The sequence below is a fragment of the Tupaia chinensis genome, unplaced genomic scaffold (genome assembly GCF_000334495.1).
Source record: "Tupaia chinensis unplaced genomic scaffold, TupChi_1.0 Scaffold000140_1, whole genome shotgun sequence".
In the NCBI taxonomy this organism is placed as follows: Eukaryota; Metazoa; Chordata; class Mammalia; order Scandentia; family Tupaiidae; genus Tupaia; species Tupaia belangeri.
Genome location: NW_006159610.1, coordinates 9,179,078 through 9,198,558, shown reverse-complemented (window position 1 = coordinate 9,198,558; position 19,481 = coordinate 9,179,078). Strand labels below are relative to the sequence as shown.

Genomic DNA, 19,481 nt, shown 5'->3' with positions numbered 1-19,481 from the left:
GAGGAACTTGCTGCGCGCGCATCGCACCCACCCACCTACACCCCCGCGCCGGGCGGCTCTGGGCCGGGCTTCCCCTGCAGGCCGGGGGCGTTGTGTGTTCAGCCCCCGCCCGCGGAGCCGAGCGGGCCCCAGCGGGGATCCAGGCGCGCCCCTCTGCGACCGACCCCTGGGCTTTGTTTCCTGCGCTCGCGGAGCGAGCTTTCCGCGGCTTCGCGCAGCCCCCAAGTCCGCGCCTGTCCTGACCGACGTGCTTGCTCTGCCCCAAGGAGCGAGGGTCCGGGTGGTGGCCGCGTCGGCTTTTGTATTTGTTTTTTTCTCTCTTCTTGCTTGGCTGGAAGGTTTTTCAAGCCGAGGGAGGAAAGCTCCTCGGCGAACGCCTGCAACAGCCAGTCCTGAGCTCGCGCGTGCCCCGTTACCCGCCCGCGCTCCCCTGGCTCGCTGCACCGTAACTTTCCTGGTGGCCAAGTTCACTTTCTCCGAAGGCGTTAATGCAAGGAGTGAATGCCGGAGCAGTAAGGGATGCGACCGAGGGATTCAGATGAAGGCTGATTAAGAGAAAAGCCTCCTCGGTAGGCTTGCATTCTGGGACGTTGGCAGAGTTAAAGGGTTATCTCCTAATCGCCCAGTTGGGAGGTGTGCGTTTTAATGGCGAGAGATTCTCTGGGAGATAAGTGGCCGGAAGCCCCAGATGGCCTGTGTGGGCTATTTCTGTCCGGAGCTGTTCTGCTGTTTAATTCTGGAGGAAGAGGACTGTTTGCAGCCGGAGTCCAGGTTCCAGGGCCCAGGAGAACCCCTGTGGGCCTTTCTATCGGAGGCTCCTAGTGGAGTTGCTGGAGTGTGGTTGCCTGTTCGTTAGGGAAAGGATTTGCTTCTCTCTGGGCGCTCCCTCCTGATCCTCCCAGCGTGAGGGTAGAACTTCTCTGTTTGGAGGACCTGGAGGGGATGCATGGTGGGGGGCGGAGGGAGGGAGTGACACTCGAGGTTAGGCTCTGGGAAGGGGGTTTCAGATGCCTTTCAGATGCCGTAGAGAGAAACTGAAGGCTTCCAGGTGGGGTAACTTTGGATTCTGAGCCTGCAAGACAGGAAGAATGTGTCACTGAGACAGCGACAGTTTGTGGGGAAGACACGGTGCCTTTCAGACCCCTGCCTGGTCTTTCCTCCCATCCCAGTGGCTGTCAAACGTTTTTAAGTGTAACCTCCCATGTGAAACTAATTTTGCATCACAGCTAACACGCTCACACATACATGTCACTGAATCAAAAGTCGCATGAAACAGTGCCAGTCCCCTCTACACGTAGTGTGTACTGGTATTTAATTTTTTTTTTAATTTTTAATACTCTTCACATATTCTGGTTGATGCTATGAATGGGACTCCAAATGCCAGTAGTTTGAAACATACTGGTCTTTTTTTGACCAAGGAACTCTAATGCTAGATAAGAACAGACACTTTGCAACTAATTATATTACTTTTGCCCTACCCCATGCCCTACAGGTGAACAGACAAGCAGTGAGATTCAGGGGTAAACTAGGAACGGAAGCCCCTCCTGCTTTAATAATCTACTTTAGTATCAGAGTCTGATTCAATAGTAGTTGGCAAGTGGCAGCAGTTAAGGCTGCTGGACTCCCACGTGGTTGGCCAGACTCCCGCAGGTGACCGCAGTTCGAGTCCTGGAGCTGACAGCTCACTTGCTCTCTCTCTCTCTCTCTTTCTCTCTCTGGTCAAGTTTAAAAATAAAATAATGACAGTGAATAAAATAAAATAATTCTTAAAAATGATTGTTCCCCCAGACTCTTGCCGCACATCAGCCTGTTACCAGAAGTAGTGGAGTGAAAACAGCTGCTGCTTCACCATCAGCGCTGAGCTGCTTCCTTCCATCTAGTTTCCCTCTCTGGCCTGCTTAGCCTTTCTCCCATGTCGTTCCCACTGTGTCCTCAGCTTCCGTTCCTAGGAGCAGCACTCCCAGCTGCCCCAGCCACTCACTGCTCAGGCCACGGCACACCATGCACCTTTCCTGTCCTGGTATGGGTAACTGTCAGCATGTGTCCAGTGTGTGCTTGCAGCGGAGAGACAGAAAGAAAGAAGGGGAGGGAAGGACAGCCTCCATAGCTGGAGTCCATCTGTAAGGAAGTGGATTAAGAGCAACTGGGAGAGAGGAGTGGATCCCTGAGAGAGTGGATCTCTCTCTCTCTCTCTTTCTCTCAGAGAGTGGGTGTATTTGGGCACAAATGTACTCAGTGATTCTCTGACTAATGTATGGGAGCAAGAGAGTACTGTTTTTCAGTTTTAGGTACAAATTCTGGAAACCTGGATTGGGCATCTGTAGGAGGAATCCGAAGAAAGTATTATTTTCATTAGACTCATTGCTTGAAAAGTATGGTTGTTGAATCTATTAGTGACACGAGGACTAGGTGAGGCTTACACACACGCGTGCACGCGCACACACTCAGCCCTTATCTGAAGCAGGGAGCCCTGGGATGGTGGTGCTGGCCATCTGGACCACAAAGCTGCTATTGAAACCAGGCCCAGATGCTAACTCTGCAAGTGGTGGAAGAGGTTGGCAGCCACACTGTTGCTTTTTCATTGTGTTCAACCCCATGATTTAAGGCCTTGATTTAATTTTTAGTTTGTTCTTAGGTTTCTAGTACAATTTTCTTACATCTTTCTGCTTACTTAAGAGAGATGATGATGTCATTCTTAGGAACCTCCAGCCTCCAGTGGTGGCAGGAGCTGTTGCTCCTGTGACCGAGGACAGTGTGGGGGCCCGAGGCTGCCAAAGTTTTGCACCTACAGTGTCTGGGCACCTGTGAATCCACCCTGTTAGTCTGTTTGTTTATAAGGGAGTATCCTAAACTACATTTTATCCAGAGCTACTTTGCGCACATCTGGAGGAAATTCCTGTGCTGTGTGTGCTCCTACTGGGGAGGCTGGGGGGGAGGGGGCAAGGAGCAGATTACCTGAGGAGGTTTTCAGGATGTTTCTTCTTCTTTTCTTCCTGATTAGGAATGAATTACTACCTGCTCTTCCCTCAGCCTGTAGCCACTGCCCAAATCACAAATCACATCTACATATCTATTGAATTTGGTGCTTCTAAATATTCTTATGTTTATTCAAGTGGGTATAAAAGGAGCTTTTAGAAAGTTTGTAGAAAAATAGACTTAAAGTATGAGTTTATTTTGGTGCAAAAAAAGATACAGAAATCCATGCATAGGTTTTTCATAATATGCATTCCCCATGAACTTTTTGAAGATCCTTCATATTTAGAATCACTCACAGACACTTATTTTCAGCTCCCCATATGAGAGATTCCCTTTTGGTCAAGGAGATGCAAGCATTTCTCTCACATAGTGGAGACAGCGGAGGCAGAGTTAGATCAGGGCTCCGTCTGGTGTCCGAGGCACAACTTGGAGTGCTGCCCAGGTTATTTGACTCATGGCAAATACTGATTAGCTCCAGCAATGGGCGGGATGGGGACAGGGTAGAATGAGAGTGGAAAATTTGGAGGACAATCCCGAGGTGCAGAGAGTGGCCCTAAGAAGGGCCGGCTCAAAGGCAGGCTGAGAGAAGGCCTGAAGCCTGGGGAGAAGGACCACCGCCACGGTCCTTTCCCTGTGCTGCCGTCAGGTGTCGGTGGAGTACAGTCCTGGCTCATTTGATTAATCCCACACTGGTAGAATCTTTCTCAGGCTGTTGGTGATTCATCTGCTTGTGGTTTTCAGGGAGAAGTTCGTGGCCGTCTGCTATAAATACAGTTTCTTCTGTTGAAAGTCTATGGGAAAAAAAGTAAGAGTGGTCATCCTAGTACTCGCCGTTTGCTGAGTGCCAGGAACTGTGGCCATGCCTCAAAGACCTGCCTAGGTCCTCCCAGCAGTCTCACTAGAGTGAGGGGAGGAGCAGCTGGCAAGTTGGCTGAAGTTCTGGAGCAGGTACCCAGAGCCCTGCTTCACCTGCCCCCACACCACTGCCCAGTGGAAAATCTACAGGGCCCAGGAAGTGGAAGGTTTATTGTATGTAGAATTAGTGCCTTGGCTTTCAGCCATGGGTAGCCTTTGACTGGCTTTAAATCACCAGGATTGATTTCTTCCTGACTCAGAGTATTTTATACTCTTTCTTCCTTTGCTTCAGATGTACTCTCAGGCTAGATGGTTTTAAGACTGTTTGAAGAGTACTTAAGACCCCAAATCAATGGATATGAGCTACTTGCTTTCCTGGTTTTGGGGTCTGAACCAAATACCCATTTGAGGTTGTTTTCCCCATCACTGGGATGTGTAGAATTTTTTTTTTTTGAGAGATTTTTCACTGTAGGGCGCATGCGCTCGCCAGACAGAGAGAGACAGAGAGACAGAAAGCGAGAAATCACCCCCCAGGGGGGATGGTCACGCCGCAATCCCTTCTCCTCCTCCATTCTCCTCTCGGGATCTTGGGCACGCACGCACACGCGCCCGGCGTGAGTTTTAAGCCACTGGGTCCAGGACGTGAACCGCGGTCGACTACGTGGGAGTCCAGCGACATAGCCATTACGCTCACTGCTGGTTCCCGGGATGTGCAGAATTTTAAAGAGGTGATTTTGTAAAGGGACTGTGTCCCTGGGACCAAGAATACTGCTGGATTCTTGCCTGATTTCTTGTTTTCCTTTTTTAAAAAAAGTATTTATTATTTTTTCGAGTTATTTATTTATTTATTTTTTGCTATAGGGCTTGTGTGCTCACCAGAGACACAGAGAGACAGAAAGCAAGAAATCACTCCCCCCATCCCCAGGGGGGATGGCCACACCACAGTCCTTTCTCCTCCATTCTCCTCTCAGGAATTTGGGCACATACGCACATGTGCCCAGCATGAGTTTTAAGCCACCAGATCCAGGACTTGAACCGCAGTCTACTATATGGGAGTCCAGCTATATAACCATTATGCCATCTGCTGGTCCCAAGTTTGTTTATTTCTTCCATCAGAGAGAGACATGGATGGGGGGGTGATGGAGGCAGAGCCATGGAATCCCCAACAGGGTCCTCATGCCATGATCTACCCCCAGTTTCAACCAGCCCAGAGCACGGGCAAGCATGTGCCTCAGGTGGGCTTAGGGAGGTCCTGGGGCATGAACCCAGGACCTTTCTTGTGTTGATCCAGGTATGTTGTTGGTGTACCATCACCTGACCCTCTTTCCCAATACACGATTCCTTTTTTTTTTTGAAAGAATTATTTTATTTAATTTTATTTATTCATCTATTTATTTATTCGACCAGAGAGGGACAGAGAAAGAGGTGGAAAGTGAGAAAGCAAGCCATTAGGCCCAGGACTCAAACCGCTGTCAGCCATGAAGGAGTCCAGTGCCCTTAACCACCATGCCACCTGCTGGCCCTGGCAGGATTCCTTTTTAAGTCCCTGGCTCGGATTAGGGCCTGTGTAGGTGCACATGGGGAGAAGCTGTCAGAGTGAGGATCAAGGCACGTGTTGTAGAGGGGCAGCTGGTGTGGAGTTCCACCTGTAGGGCCAGGGTAGTTGTCAGAGGGTCTCAGCTGAGGCTGTTACTGCTATGACATGTCACTCAAGAGGAAGTGCTCAACCGGGAGCTGCCCAACAGAGGGGGAAGGAGGAGGAAGTGTCCTATTAGAAAGATTATTTTGGTTCAAGAGCATTACTTTTTCTATTTAAGTATTATGATAAGAACTTTTTTCCCACATGAGCAAGAGAGAGAGAGAAGAAGTCAGAGAGACAGTACCCCCAACAGAGTCTTCATGCTGTAATCCACCCCTAGCCCCAGCCAGCTCTAGGTCACGGGCACACCACATTCAGTGTGTTCAGGTAGGTCTCTACATGCACCTGGAACCTCTCCACGGAAGTCAGCCTTGCAGAGCTCTGCACTGTCTGGTCCCCTTGAGATGCTTTTTTTTTTTTTTTAATTTGGCCAGAGGGTGAGTGAGCTCACCAGAAAGAAAGGGAGAGAGCACCTTCTCATCTCCCACCCAATAGAGCGTGGTCATACCACAATCTCTTCTCTATCCTGTTGGGATTTGGAGCCCACGTGCATAGGCACCTGGCATGTTTTTCAAGTCACTGGGGCTACGGTTTGAACCAGCTGGCCACGTGGGATCTGGCTTCCCTAACAAGCAGCACTAGCAGCAGGTAAAGTCTGTTCTCCCCAGCCAGTGGTGTTTGGTGACTGTGCAATGCCTGGAGGGATGGTCATTTCATATTTAAACAGAGACAGAGATAGCAGAAGCAGACAGAGACAGCCTGTGTGCAGATAGGACAACCTGTGTCTCACCTGGCCTCGGAGCTTATACAACTTCAGTTCCGGAGGTCCCTGTGTACACAGCTACCAGGCCAACCTTCAGAGCCTGGAGTGGCAGGGTTCAGACCATCTACACACCCGTGGCCAGGCGCTACCCTCTCTGCTTTTCCTGGGAAGCTGAGCAGCCAGCCCACTAGAGTCTGTTTGTCCACGGTCCCTTAAACACATGCATATTTGCCTTTGCATGAGCTCAGCCCCTGGCACTGTGCTGCCAAGTTATGCTCCACCAATATTTATTGAGTGACCAACTGTACACAGTGCAGGTGGCCATGGGCCACGTTGTATCTCCTGCAGTCCTGCGAATCCTCCATATGTTGTCTTTGCCATAGATGCCAGGAAGGGCCTGGCAGGTACCTGCAGTAGGGCCAAGGCATGGCCCATGAAGACAGAGGATGTAGACATAGAAGGGGAGCAAGATAGGGGACCAACAAAAAAGAGACTAACCAATGGCAACGCCCTTTTATACTGACTACCCACTGGGTGCCCCTTCTCTTGATTCCTTCCAGGCCTCAGCCTCCTGGCTGAGTTCTTAATTGTGAGAACATGTGGAAATTCTGTGAGTGTGGAAGGTGAAACCAGCTTGGGATAGGTAGCACTTGATAAGAAGTTTTTCTGCCATCATAGAGCTTCCCAGAAAGATTGCTGCTTTGCAGAAATCACTTCCTTTTAAATTTGTACAAGTTTCAGATCTAAACTGGCTTGCAGTTTTTGCACTATTTCGGTGGAAGGATGACCTCAAGCCTGATAGTTCATTCTTTATGCTACATTGCCTCGATTGTTTCCTGTTTCTGCAAAGTCCTTTAGGATCCCTCAGTTGTTTGTTTTTGTTTTTGCATCTGTTATTTCAGTTATTTTCCCTAGTTTGTGTATTAAAAACATTTTTTGAGAGATTTTTGCTATAGGGTGCGTGTGCTCACCAGAAAGACAGAGAAAGACATAGAGACAGAAAGTGAGAAATCACCCCCCAGGGGGGATGGCCACACCGCAGTCCCTTCTCCATTCTCCTCTCAGGATCTTGGGCATGCACACACATGCGCCTGGAGTGAGTTTAAGCCACTGGGTCCAGGACTTGAACCACAATCGACTATGTGGGAGTTCAGTGACATAGCCATTACGGCAACTGCTGGTCCCTGTATGTTAAAAATTTTTAAGCCTCAAAAAAGTTTTCAAAGAAAGTACAGTGAGTGAAAATCCACATGTCCTTCACTTAAAGTCGCCATTTGTTGACATTTTGCCATGTTTACTATAGGAGAGGTTTTCAAAAAGTTCGTGGAAAAGGCATATGATAAAAACAAATTGTTTATCCTAAAACTTGTATTTTATTTCTATTCTTCCCTGAACTTTTTGAAGTCCCTGCATGCGGTCACCTCCCCTTAATATGAAATACATGTTCCAAAAATCATATTCCTTTAAAAAATTATATTGTAAATCACAGAGCTTATGAGAAAAACTTTTTTTTTTTTTTATTTGAGAGATTTTCACCATAGGGCTCATGTGCTCACTGGAGATACAGACCAAAAGCAAGACATCAGCACCCCAGGGGGGATGGCCCTGCCGCCGTGCCTTCTCCTCCATTCTCCTCTTGGGATTTTGGGCACACAGACAAGGGCGCCTGGCATGAATCCAGTGCCTTAACCGCTATGCCACCTGCTGGCCCCCAGAAAAACTTGGCGAGTGGCACATTAAAAAAATAGGAACCTAATAAAATGCCAGATCACTTTCGCTTATGTTAAATATCTAGTAGGTGTATACATAATAAATATGCTTTACCTTAAAAAGACCCAGGCTTGGCATAGAGAGGTGGGTGTTGAGCGGGTTGGGCTATCAGAAACCAGGTAGAAGTTGGGCCTCTGGAATTGATGGGTGTGGCTCAGAATTCAGAGTGAGGCACTCCTCAGGGAGAAGCTTAAAGTGAGTGCGTTTTGTGTATTCCTCTACCATGTGATTCAGCAGGTGTAGTTTTCTTCATTCACGCTTGCCCGAGAGACAGAGATAGAGACAGAAAGTGGGAAATAGCCCCTGAGAGGCATGGGCACACCGCAGTCCCTTCTCCTCCATCCTTCTCTTGGGATCTTGGGCACACCGCACACACACCCGGTGTGAGTTTAAGCCACCAGGTCCAGAACTCGAACTATGGTCGACTACACGGGAGTCCAGCAATGTAACCATATGCCATCCGCTGGTCCCAACATTTTCATTTATAAATAGTGCATCATAAACCCCCTAAGAACAGTACATTTTAAAAAATATATAACCATAATATCATTATCATCCCTAGGGGAATTAACCTCGTTAGTTCATAATTGACTTTTTTTTTTAAAGTTTGTTCACTTATTTATTTCATCAGTGAGAGAGAGATAGCACCCCCAACAGGGTCCCTGCTGCCATGATCCACCCAGCTTCAGTCTCTGCCAGGTCACTGGCACATGTGTGCCCGAGTACTCAGGGAGGTCTCTGACATGAACCTAGGACCTTCCCACGGGGTCAGTCTTGGAGAGCATCACCTTTCATCACTGTTGTAACTGTGTGGCCCCCCTCAATTAGCTCTTTTCTTTAATTAGCAGATTTTGGTTTTTTAAAGGCAATTTTAGATTTACAGAAAAATGGAATAGAAAATACAGTTTTCATATACTGCTTCCCCCTTCCTCACCCCACAGAGTTTAAGTCTGTCCCTAGCTGTTTGCCTTAGTGTAGCTGTTTGTTACAATTAGTGAAGCTCTGTTGATACATTATTATTTATGAACATTCATAGTTCTAGGGCTCATTCTTTGTTACACCAGTTGGATTCGTGTATCCATCATGACAGTATTACTCAGACCAGTTACAGCTCTAAAGTCCCCTGCCACCTATTCAATGATCTATCTCAGTACTGTTTTCATTTCCAGAAGTCACATGGTTGGAACCATCCAGTAGGTGGCCTTTCAAGACTGGCTTCTCTTACTTAGCAACGTGCATTTAAGATTCCTCCCGGCCTTTTCACACCTTGGCGGCTCATTTCTCTTTTCTTGCTGAATAGTATGTGGTCGTCATCATCATTTGGGTGTCCTGTGGTGGTTTATCCATTGCCTATTAAAGGACATCTTGGTTGCTCCCAGTTTTTGGCAATTACGAATAGAACTGTTATAAACATCTGTGTGCAGGTTTTTGTGTGGATTTAAGTTTTCAATTCATTTGAATAAATACAATGGAGTGTGATTGCTGGGTTGAAAGAGTATGTCGCGTTTTGTAAGAGACTAGCAAACTGTCTCAAAGCAGCTGTGCCGTTTTGTGTTTTCTCCAGTAATTAATGAGAGTTCCTGTCGTCCCATATGCTCGTCAGCATTTGGTGTTTCCCATGTTTTCATTCTGTTCCTCTCTCTCTCTCTCTCTTTCTTTTTTTTTTTTTTTTAAGGTTTTTGCCATAGGGCACATGTGCTTGCCAGAGAGGGAAAGTGAGAAATCACCCCCCAGGGGGATGGCCACACTGCAACCCCTTCTCCATTCTCCTCCTGGGATCTTGGGCACACATATACACGTGCCCAGCATGATTTTCAAGCCGCCATGTCCAGGACTCCAAGCACGGTCAACTATGTGGGAGTCCAACGCCTTAACCACTACACACCTGCTGTTTTCTGCTATTCTAATAGATACGTAGTGATAATGAGTTATCACTACATAATTAATTTATAATTCTCTGATGACATATGATTCTGGCATATGATCTTTTCACGTGCTCATTTGCCATCTGTACCTGTTTCGTGAAGTGCCTGTTCAGATCTTTTGCCCATTTAAAAAACTGAATTGTTGGGGGCCGACAAATGTTGTGATTAAGGTGCTGGACTCCCACATGGCCAACCACCATTTGAGTCCCAGACCTGGCAGCTTGAAAATCTTGCCAGGCATGTGTGCATTCATGCCCAGCATCCCAAGAGGAGAAAATAGGAGAGGGGACTGTGGCATGGCCATCCTCTTGGAGAGGGTGATTTCTTACTTTCCCTCTCACTGTTTGTCTGTCTGTCTCTCTGGCAAGTGCATGTGCCCTATGGCAAAAATTCTGTTAGAAAAAAAATGGAAGTTTGGGGTAGGTTTCATAGCCTGGTAATGAAAGGATCCAACTGTGTTTCAAATTCCAGCCCTCATGGTTTGATAAACACGCCAGGTGCATGTGTGTGCACACGCCCCAAATCCTGGCAGGCTGGAGAAATGGAGGAGAAGGGACTGCAGTGGACCATGCCCTGTTAGGGGTGTTTTCTCCTTCTCCCTCTCCTGTCTCTTTCTGACACACACAGAAATTTTAAATTGAATTATTTTCTTAGGTTGAGTTTATGGATCATAGTCCTTTATCAGATAAAGTGTTTTACGAAAAACAGTCTGTGGCTGTGTTTTCATTCTCCTAATAGTATCTTTCACAGTTCAGTTTTTGTTTTTGTTTTTTAAGAGACATTTTTGCTATAAGGCACATATGCTCACCAGAGAGATAGACAGAAAGCAAGAAATCACCCCCCAGCGGGGATGGCCATGCCACAGTTCCTTCTCTATTCTCCTCTCGGATGTTGGGCACACACATACACGTGCCCAGTGTGAGTTTTAAGCTGCTGAGCCTGAACCTCAAACCATGGTTGACTACGTGGGAGTCCAGTAACATAACCATTACACCACATGCTGGTCCCCAGATCAGAAGCTTTTAATTTGAATGAAGTCTAACATCAGTTTTTCTTTCATGATGATCCTACTTTTGTTGTTGTATCCAAAAACTCATCGCTAGGCAGGCTCTGTGGCCCAGTAGTAATGTGCTGCTCAAGAGAACCCAGGTCCTGCATGGAGTTCAAATCCCTGGCCTGGTCACTGAAACATGGCGGGCATGTATGGAAGTGCCCAAGAGCTGATGGGCTGGAGGACTGCAAGAAGGGGACCGTGGCATAACCAGACCTTGGGGAGATGCTCATCTCTCTCTCAGGTACACAGAATCTGTTTTGAATAAAGAAATACATATAAAGCCTCATTGCTAAACCAAAGCTCACCCAGGTTTTCAGTTTTCTGCTATGTTATCTTCTAGACATTTTATAATTTTGTGCTTAGGTCCACTGTCTCTATTGAGTAAATTTGTGTAGTAAATATAAGATTGAGATTCATTTCTTTCCTGCGGGTGTCCATTTGTTCCAGCATCGTTTGTTGTAGAGTAGCTCCTGTCGTGCTGTCTTTGCTCCTTTGGCAAAGATCAGGTGGCTTGATTTGTCTAGGTCTATTTCAAGACTCTGTTCTGTTCCATTGATCTGTTTGTCTAATATGTTGCCAATACTGTACTGTTTTGATTTCTGTAGTTTTATAGTAAGTCTTGATGTTGAGTCGTGGTAATCCTCCAGTTTTATTCTTCTTCAGTGTTGTGTTAGCTTTCTGGGTCTTTTTCTTTATAAACTTTAGAATTAATTTGTCAGTGTCCACAAAATAACTCGTTGAGTCTTGATTGGGACTGCACGTCACGTAAGCAAATCCAGTATTCCCCGTGCTCAGATTGTTCGTCAGTATCTCAGTTGCATTGACCCGAATCCAGCAAGGTCGAAAGTTGAACTGACTTATATTCAGAGAAAGGTAGACATTCTTTCTCTGAATCATTTGAAAGGAAGTTGAGGATATGGTAATACTTTAGTCTTAAATGCTTGAGTATAAACCTTCAAGAAAGAGGATATTTTCTTGCATAATGACAGTAACTAGGAGTGTTAATTACTAATTCTCCTAGAGTAATTAAACACTAATTTATTAACTGGTTTTTAAAAGACATGCCTGTCCTTAATGCAGCTGTTTTAAAACGTCCTTCTCGTCCTGTACTAGACAGGGTGTTATGCTGAGATGTGAAGATTAACAGGCAAAGGTCTCACCTTTTAGAAGTTCACAGATACCTGGGAAGACATCTAAGAAATGATTGTGACAGGTTGGGGAAAGGGACTTAGTATCTGGACCTACTTCCCTTTCATTCAAACGGGGGGGGGGGCAGTTGGAGTAAAGCTGCTATGAACGCAGCAGAGCCGTGATCTTTCCCTGTGGGTAAAGATCACTTCCCAGGGTGGTGTTCCAGGATTCACAGCTGACCCTGCAGGGTGTCCTTCCAGCCCCAAGTGGCTCTTGTGTCCATCTGGAGGAGAAGAAAGCAGCAGACAGGATGCTGTTCACTCTAATTCTTTCGTTTTCTGTGCAGTGAGAACTGACGAGGTGTGGAGGAGCAGGGAGGAGGGCCCTGAGATCAGGTGGGGGTGGACTTTATCTCCAGGTCAGCCGTAGGAAGTAGGGCACGGGCTTGGACATGAATACCAGAGACCCGAATTAACAGCAGCGTAATCGGATAGGGTTTGTTTCTTTCTCACGTGAGCGACACTGATAGCTGGCTAGGGCAGGAGTACTGGCTCTGCTCCATGGGGTCACCTGTGGACCCAGGCTCTGTCAGATATGGCAGCAGGTTGAAGAAGAGGGCAGCGACCTCCTTCCCTTTTAGGGATCCGGGAACTACTCACCTCATTCTGTCATCACACTGACTGACATGGACTCTTGTAGCCATATCTGCACACAAGCAGGCCCTGAGAAACACAGTCTTCATGTGGGGAACCACGTGCCAAGCTAAAAACTGTGGGTTCTATTCCACGTAAGAAGAGATGAGCGGGCCCAGCTGTGGTAGCGCGCGCTGGTTGGTGCTGCTGTCAGTAGATGAGGTCATGTGGAAGGCCTGGGTTCTATACCTGGTCTACCCTGAACACTGGGCACAGTGCTGTGTACCTGTGGTCCCAGCTGCTCAGGAGGGTGGGGCAGGAGAATTGCAAGCTCATGACCAGCTTGGTTAGCAACAGCAAGACCCTGTCTAAAGAGCTGAATGTGGTGGATATGCGTGTATTCCTAGCTGCTTGGAGGGCTGAGACAGAAGGATCAGGACATAATGAGGTCCTGTCCAAAAAAAAGGAATAGTGAATATTGAGGGTCAATTCGCAGCTCCTGATTTACCAGTATTTCTTTAAAAAGCCTTCTAGGGGCCAGCAGGTCGTAGTGGGTAAGGCTCTGGACTCCCACATGGCCTACCACAGTTTGAGTTCCAGACCCAGAGGCTTAAAACTCACGTTGGGTGCCTGTGTGTGCGTGCCCAAAATCCTGAGAGGAGAATGGAAGAGAAGGGATTGCAGCGTGGCCATTTCCACTGGGGGAGGTGATTTCTCACTCTCTCTCCCTCTTTCTTTCCAGTGAGCATATGTACCCTAGAGCAAAAATCTCTCTTAAAAAAAAAAGGCCTTCTATAAAAGTAGTCTCTTAAGATGCTCCCTAAAAATAGATTTATTGGCCAGATCATTTGGGGAAACATCAAACACTGTGTTAATCCCCTAGACATTAAAAATGCAGAGTGGGGTATTAAAGGCTCTGAGAAGTTCTGTAGTTAAGGAAGTTTTTTTTGTGCCACAGGGTACATGTCCTCACCTAAGAGAGAGATAGGGAAGGAGAGAGGACGTGGGAGAAAGCACGTCCTTGGAGCATAGTCATACCCACGATCCTCCATTTCTTCCTTTGTGGGCATGCACGCGCATACCCAACATGATTTTCAAACCACTAGGTCCAGGACTTGAACTGCGTATTTAGCCACGTGGGATCCAGCTGCCTTAACCACCAGGCCATAGGCCAGCCCAGAAATGTATCTTATTTTTTGTTTAATCTAAAACAGTTTGGCCAAAAAGCCCTTTCACTTTTTATTTTATTTATTTATTTATTTATTTATTTATTTATTTATTTATTTTGAGAGGTTTTCCCTATAGGGCGTGTGTGCTTGCCAGATAGACCCTGAGACAGAGAGAGAGGCAGAGAGACAGAAAGCGAGAAATCACCCCCCAGAGGGGATGACCACGCCGCAATCCCTTCTTCTCCATTCTCCTCTCGGGATCTTGGGCACGCACGCACACGCACCCGGCATGAGTTTTAAGCCACTGGGTCCGGGACGCGAACTGCAGTCGACTACGTGGGAGTCCAGCGACATAGCCATTACACTAACTGCTGGTCCCTCACTTTTTATTTCTTTTTCACTGAAGTCCTATGAACATAAGCATTGGGAAACACAGCTTTGGGGAGCATCGACAGTCCTTGATTTGCAGAGAAGCAAACATTCTTTTTTAAGCAGTTCTGTTCCTAGGGATGCAGTCAACACAAGTATGTGCACATTGTGTTAACCAGGTTCAGGCAGGGTTTATTCCAAGAAAGGGAACACCTGTGTACGGGGATTTGATCTTACACCATGTGGAGGCTGGATAGAGGGTCTGTTGTCTGTGTCCTGATGCTGGAGCATGAAGTCTATTGGGCGGGCAGTTATGGAGGAAGAAAGTTCAGTTGGGAAGAAGAACAAGCTGGAGCTCCTGAGGACAGAGAGAACCTGGATCAGTCTGCCACTGCCCGGACCCTGGCACTGTGGCTGTCCTTTAGGAGAAGCCTATGCCTTTGCATTATGGAGTGGATCACACAGCAGAAGGCAGGCAGGCCTGCCCAGGGAGGGCAGCTCCAGCATCAACAGGCAGGCTGCTGCCCTTGCTGTGGTGGGGAACTTGCAGCCAGGTGACAGTGTGGGGAGGCGGGGCTGGCCATTCTCCTGTACCGACCACCCCACCCCCACCCCCGGTGGAAACATACATGGCTACTGCTTCAGTTCCACCCACCACATCTCGACTGAAAACACGCCAAAGGGGATTCTGAGAAGCATAGTTCAGGGCAACGCATTACAGAGCCATTGCGCTTGTGCTCACTTAATGACAAGTACACGATTGTTTATAGCAGTGCTAGTTGTCATAGCCTCAACCTTGAAGTAAACTGTCATGCATCTGCAGGTTCGTAGGCAAATAAGCTGCTGGGGCATGTGATGGAGGTGACAGAGGTCCAGACTAATGCCACGTATGTCAGCGTAGGTGGGTCTTACACACACTGAGCAAGAGAAAGCAGACAAAAAATAAGAGCTGGGATTGCATTTACAGGGATTCCAAAAAACAAAAAAGGCAAAACTAATGTATAATATTAGAAATCAGTATAATATTAGGTTGTTGGGAAAGTCATGACATATTTTTGCATAGAAAAACATGGCATGACTTTTCTGACAGTAGTTACTCCTGAAAGGGCTACTGGCTTGGAGGGGTTTGGGGACGCATCTGACGCACAGACACGTTCTTTCTGCTGATTGACCTAGGTGCTCAGGCATGCTCGCTTGGGGAAACACTGAGTTGTCTAGTAGTGACTTCTGCACTTTTCTGTACTAGCATTGTACTTCAGTACAAAGTTTAGATAGATTAAAGTTTAGCAAGGTGTTTAGTGGCGTGGGCAGGCTGGGTTGGAAGGGAGTAACCGAATAGAGCTAGTTGACCCAGTGAGGAGGGGATGGGGGAAGCAGGGCGGTAGGTACTGGAAGAGGCAGGATAGTTGAGTGGGAAAAGGACAGACTTGCCAAGGGTCATTGTGACCTTGCCTTGGGCTGTCCCTTTCCTCTGCTGGCCATACAGTGTCATTGTGAGGGCTAGGACTGTGTGCACTGGGGCTCTTGCCTCTAACACACATCAGCTGAGTCACCAATGGGACCAGTCTAGGAGACTGTGATTCTGTAGTTCTGGGGTCAGCCCATCCTCTTTTTGAGTTCCCTAACCACCCTGATGCAGTCCACAGGAAGAACAACCCCCTGGACATTGGGGGTGCCCAATATAATAGACATGTAATAGTCATGAAAGGTAGAGGGAAAAGAGAAGAATGGGGGAGGGGGGAGGCAAAATGGTGCTAAAAAATTTTACCTTTGGGACTGGATAGTGGTGTAACAGTAAGACTTGACTCTCTGCAAAACTGAACCACACAGAAAGGTTCCAGGGTCACATTCAGAGAACTTTCTGAGCACACTGGGCAGGCATGTGCCATGATCTGGGTGAAGCTGGAAGTCGATTGTGGCATCAAGGCCCTGTTGGGGATGCTGTCTCTCTCTGTCTTTTTCTTGGTGTGTATCTGTCTGCTGGCCCATTACTATCTCTCTCATTCAATAAGTAAATAAATTTAAAAAATTTTTACCTTTATCCCATCACTCTGTGAGTGCTTTAACCCTGACCAGCACAACCTCGTCCTAAACTTTGTTTTATGACATCTTAATTCCCTCTTCTATGATTTTTGTTTTAGACATTGGTTAATGGATTGGAATCGTTCTTTTCTTGAAAGTAAACTATTTGAAAGTGCCTTAGGCTCTGCCTTCGTTGAATTTGGGTGGGATTGGATAATCTTCCATTTGTCCTGGGACGGACTGCGTATTCTCTGACACCCTGAACAATGACCTGAAAGCACTGTTGGCTGGAAGTATTGATATTTTTAATGCCTAGGAGATCAGGATTTAGTGTGTTCATAAGTTTCTTTCAAAACGAAATCTCCCAAGTTAAAGTAGTGTTGCATTTCGACAAACTCAGAATATGCATAGGAACAATAGGGAATATTATGTGCCGCTCTCACATCTGACAGGTGCTCATTCAATTCTAAAACCCCAGGTTGCCTTCTATCATAGTATTTGCCCCTGAACTGGATCTGCTGGTCTCTTCCTCTAGCTCCTGGTTGATCTCTGGACTAATGTCTTTTTGGTGTTAATGAGGAGTGAATGATCCCCAAACTCTGGAAGCAAGGGTTTGACCCTCAGGCATGCAGGGAGAGGGAGAGAGAGAAGCAGAGCTACATTGCTCAGGGAAGTAGGAAAACAACCAAGATAGTGTTCTGTTACAGAAATCAAAGAAAAATGCATGTTGAGGAATTAGCAAATGCCACAAAGAAGTCAGTGAGAACAAGGATTTTTTTTCCTTTGAAGTTTTGCGGGCCAGCCAGTGTTGCAGTGGTTAAGGTGTCTGGAGCCCACATGGCCAACTGCAATGGTTCAAGTCCCAGGTTTGGTGGTCTAAGAAACATGCCAGGTGTATGCACATATGCCCAAAATCCCAAAAGGAGGGAGAATGGAAAAGGGATTGTGATGTGACCATGCCCCACAGGAGTTGCTTTCTCACTCTCTCTCTCTCTCTGTCTCACTCTGGTGAGTGCAAATAAAAAAGTTTGAACTTTTTCAGTCATTACCAGCTTTACAAATGTGACACGAAGTCAAGATCTCAAGGGGGGGTGGGAGGGGGTTATGAGAAGAGGAAATGAGAGAAGCAACCCCCCCACCCCCCACTCCATACACACACACACACACACACACACACACACACACACACAGAAGTGAGGTCACGAAAGGAAGATTTGGAAGTGGCTGAGCAGAATGCAGAACCAAGGACAGCGTCCTCACTAGAGAGAACTGTGTGTCTTTCTGAAGGAGGTCGGAGGCCCCTTCAGTGTCTGCCTTTGGTCCTCTGGATCACGTGTGCCGGTGGTGGCTGAGACGAGTGCTTTCCCGTCTTGGCGACTTTGTGATCAGCACATCTATTGAGAAGCCGCGTGAACTGAGCCTGTGCTCGGTCCTTTTCTTTGAGTGATTTAGTTTCTTTTAACTGTATCCTCCCTTCCCCACAGGAAACATGGTGGAGTGGTGCTTACCTCAAGATATTGACCTCGAAGGTGTTGAGTTCAAGTCTATGGCCAGTGGGTCCCATAAAATTCAGTCCGATTTCATGTAAGTACTTCTGCGCCAAAGCTGTCCTTGTGTCATCTGCCCATCCCATCCCCTCACTTGTCCCATAAGGGCTCTTATCAGGGGGTATTCAGTGGTGTGCACATGTGCCTTGGAAATATATTAGTAAGCAAGGAAGTTCCTAGCTTTCATCAGATCATCCATGGGTTTCATGACCTAAGAAACTCAAGAATCCCATCCACGGAGTTCTCCTGTCATCTATGAAATTATTTGGACTTCACGAGGTTTGAATGAAAAAAAAAAGTGTAGTTTAAGCTCAGTGTAGGTTAACTTAAGACATCCATGAGCTAAAACTTGAAATTCTTGCTTTAGGTGAAGTCAGTTTTAGTCCTGAATCATTGAGGCAGTAAGAATTTCTGAGGAGGAACAATGGAAAGAACTTAAGGGCAATTCATTGGGCTGATAGCAAGAGTGAAAAAAGAAGGAAAATAACAGCTCTATTAGAAATATTAGACAGTTGCAACGTGAGGGAAAAATCAACATGGTTTATGTGAGAAAGCAACTAGTGCTAGTTGTAGAGGGGTCGGTCGAGACATGAGTCTTGGGGCTGATTCTCCAGCCACATCATTGGTCGTCCTGTGGGAGAGAAGGGATGTGACCATGGTCCTGGGTAACTGAGCAGGAAGCTCCCAAGGGTCCAAGTCCTACTCAGTGGGTAAACCTGGGCGAGTTCTGTGATCTCCTTGAGCCTTGGTCTTCTGGTGGATTGAGGGGCTTGGACTAATTATTCCCTGTAGTCCTAACGTTTGTTTTAAGACTGAGCTTTGTCACTTAGAGCCTTGGACACAGTTCATTCGTTTTGTTTGGGATTAGATCTAAAAGAAAAACTGAAACATACCTCTCTCTGATTTCAAGCCACCCTGCATATTTGCTGTATTTTAGCTATTTCCGAAAGGGGCCCTTCTTCGGCCTGGCCTGTTTTGCCAACATGCCTGTGGAAAGTGAGCTGGAACGCGGTGCACGGATGAAGTCTGTGGGCATCCTCTCTCCCTCCTACACCCTGCTCTACCGGTACATGCACTTCCTGGAGAACCAAGTTCGGTACGTGACCGCTGTACATAGGCTTTAAAACCGTGTACTTGGCATCATACTATATGTTTTGGTCTGTTCTGGCGCCAATCACAGAAAATACTTGAGTCTTTGGACCAACCAATGGTGTAACAGTTGCCTCACTGGCTTCCCACATAGTCAACTGTGGCTCAAATCCCAGATCTGGCAGCTTAAATTTATGCTGGACATATGTGTGTGCGTGCCCAAAATCATAAGAGGAAAATGGAGGAGAAGGGATTGCAGCATGGGTATCTCCTCGGAGGGTGATTTCTTGCTTTCGGTCTCTCTGTCTCTCTGTCTTTCTGGAGAGCACACATTCCCTACTGCAAAAAACTCTCTTAAAAAAAAAAGAAAGGAAGGAAGAAAGAAAGAAACAGAAATACCTGAGTCTGGGTAATTTAAGAGAATAAAAGTTTATTCAGCTCATGGTTTGGGAATCTGAGGTCCTAGGGCCATGTCTTAGGAGTGTTCCTTGGGGTGTGGGCCTGAGGTCATGACCCTGACACAACAAGAACAGGCGTCTC

General features: G+C 46.9%; 1 protein-coding gene across 1 annotated transcript in view; it reads left to right on the top strand.

Annotated features, from left to right (window-relative positions):
* The first annotated feature begins 17,787 nt into the window (after positions 1-17,787).
* DENND11 (DENN domain containing 11) overlaps positions 17,788-19,481 on the top strand; it is a 36,796-nt gene continuing 35,102 nt past the window's right edge. Inside the window, exons 1-2 of the mRNA XM_014586496.2 lie at positions 17,788-17,889; positions 18,790-18,948. Coding sequence (XP_014441982.1) covers positions 17,795-17,889; positions 18,790-18,948 — 254 coding nt within the window. The 5' untranslated portion in view covers positions 17,788-17,794. The remainder of the gene's footprint in view (positions 17,890-18,789; positions 18,949-19,481) is intronic.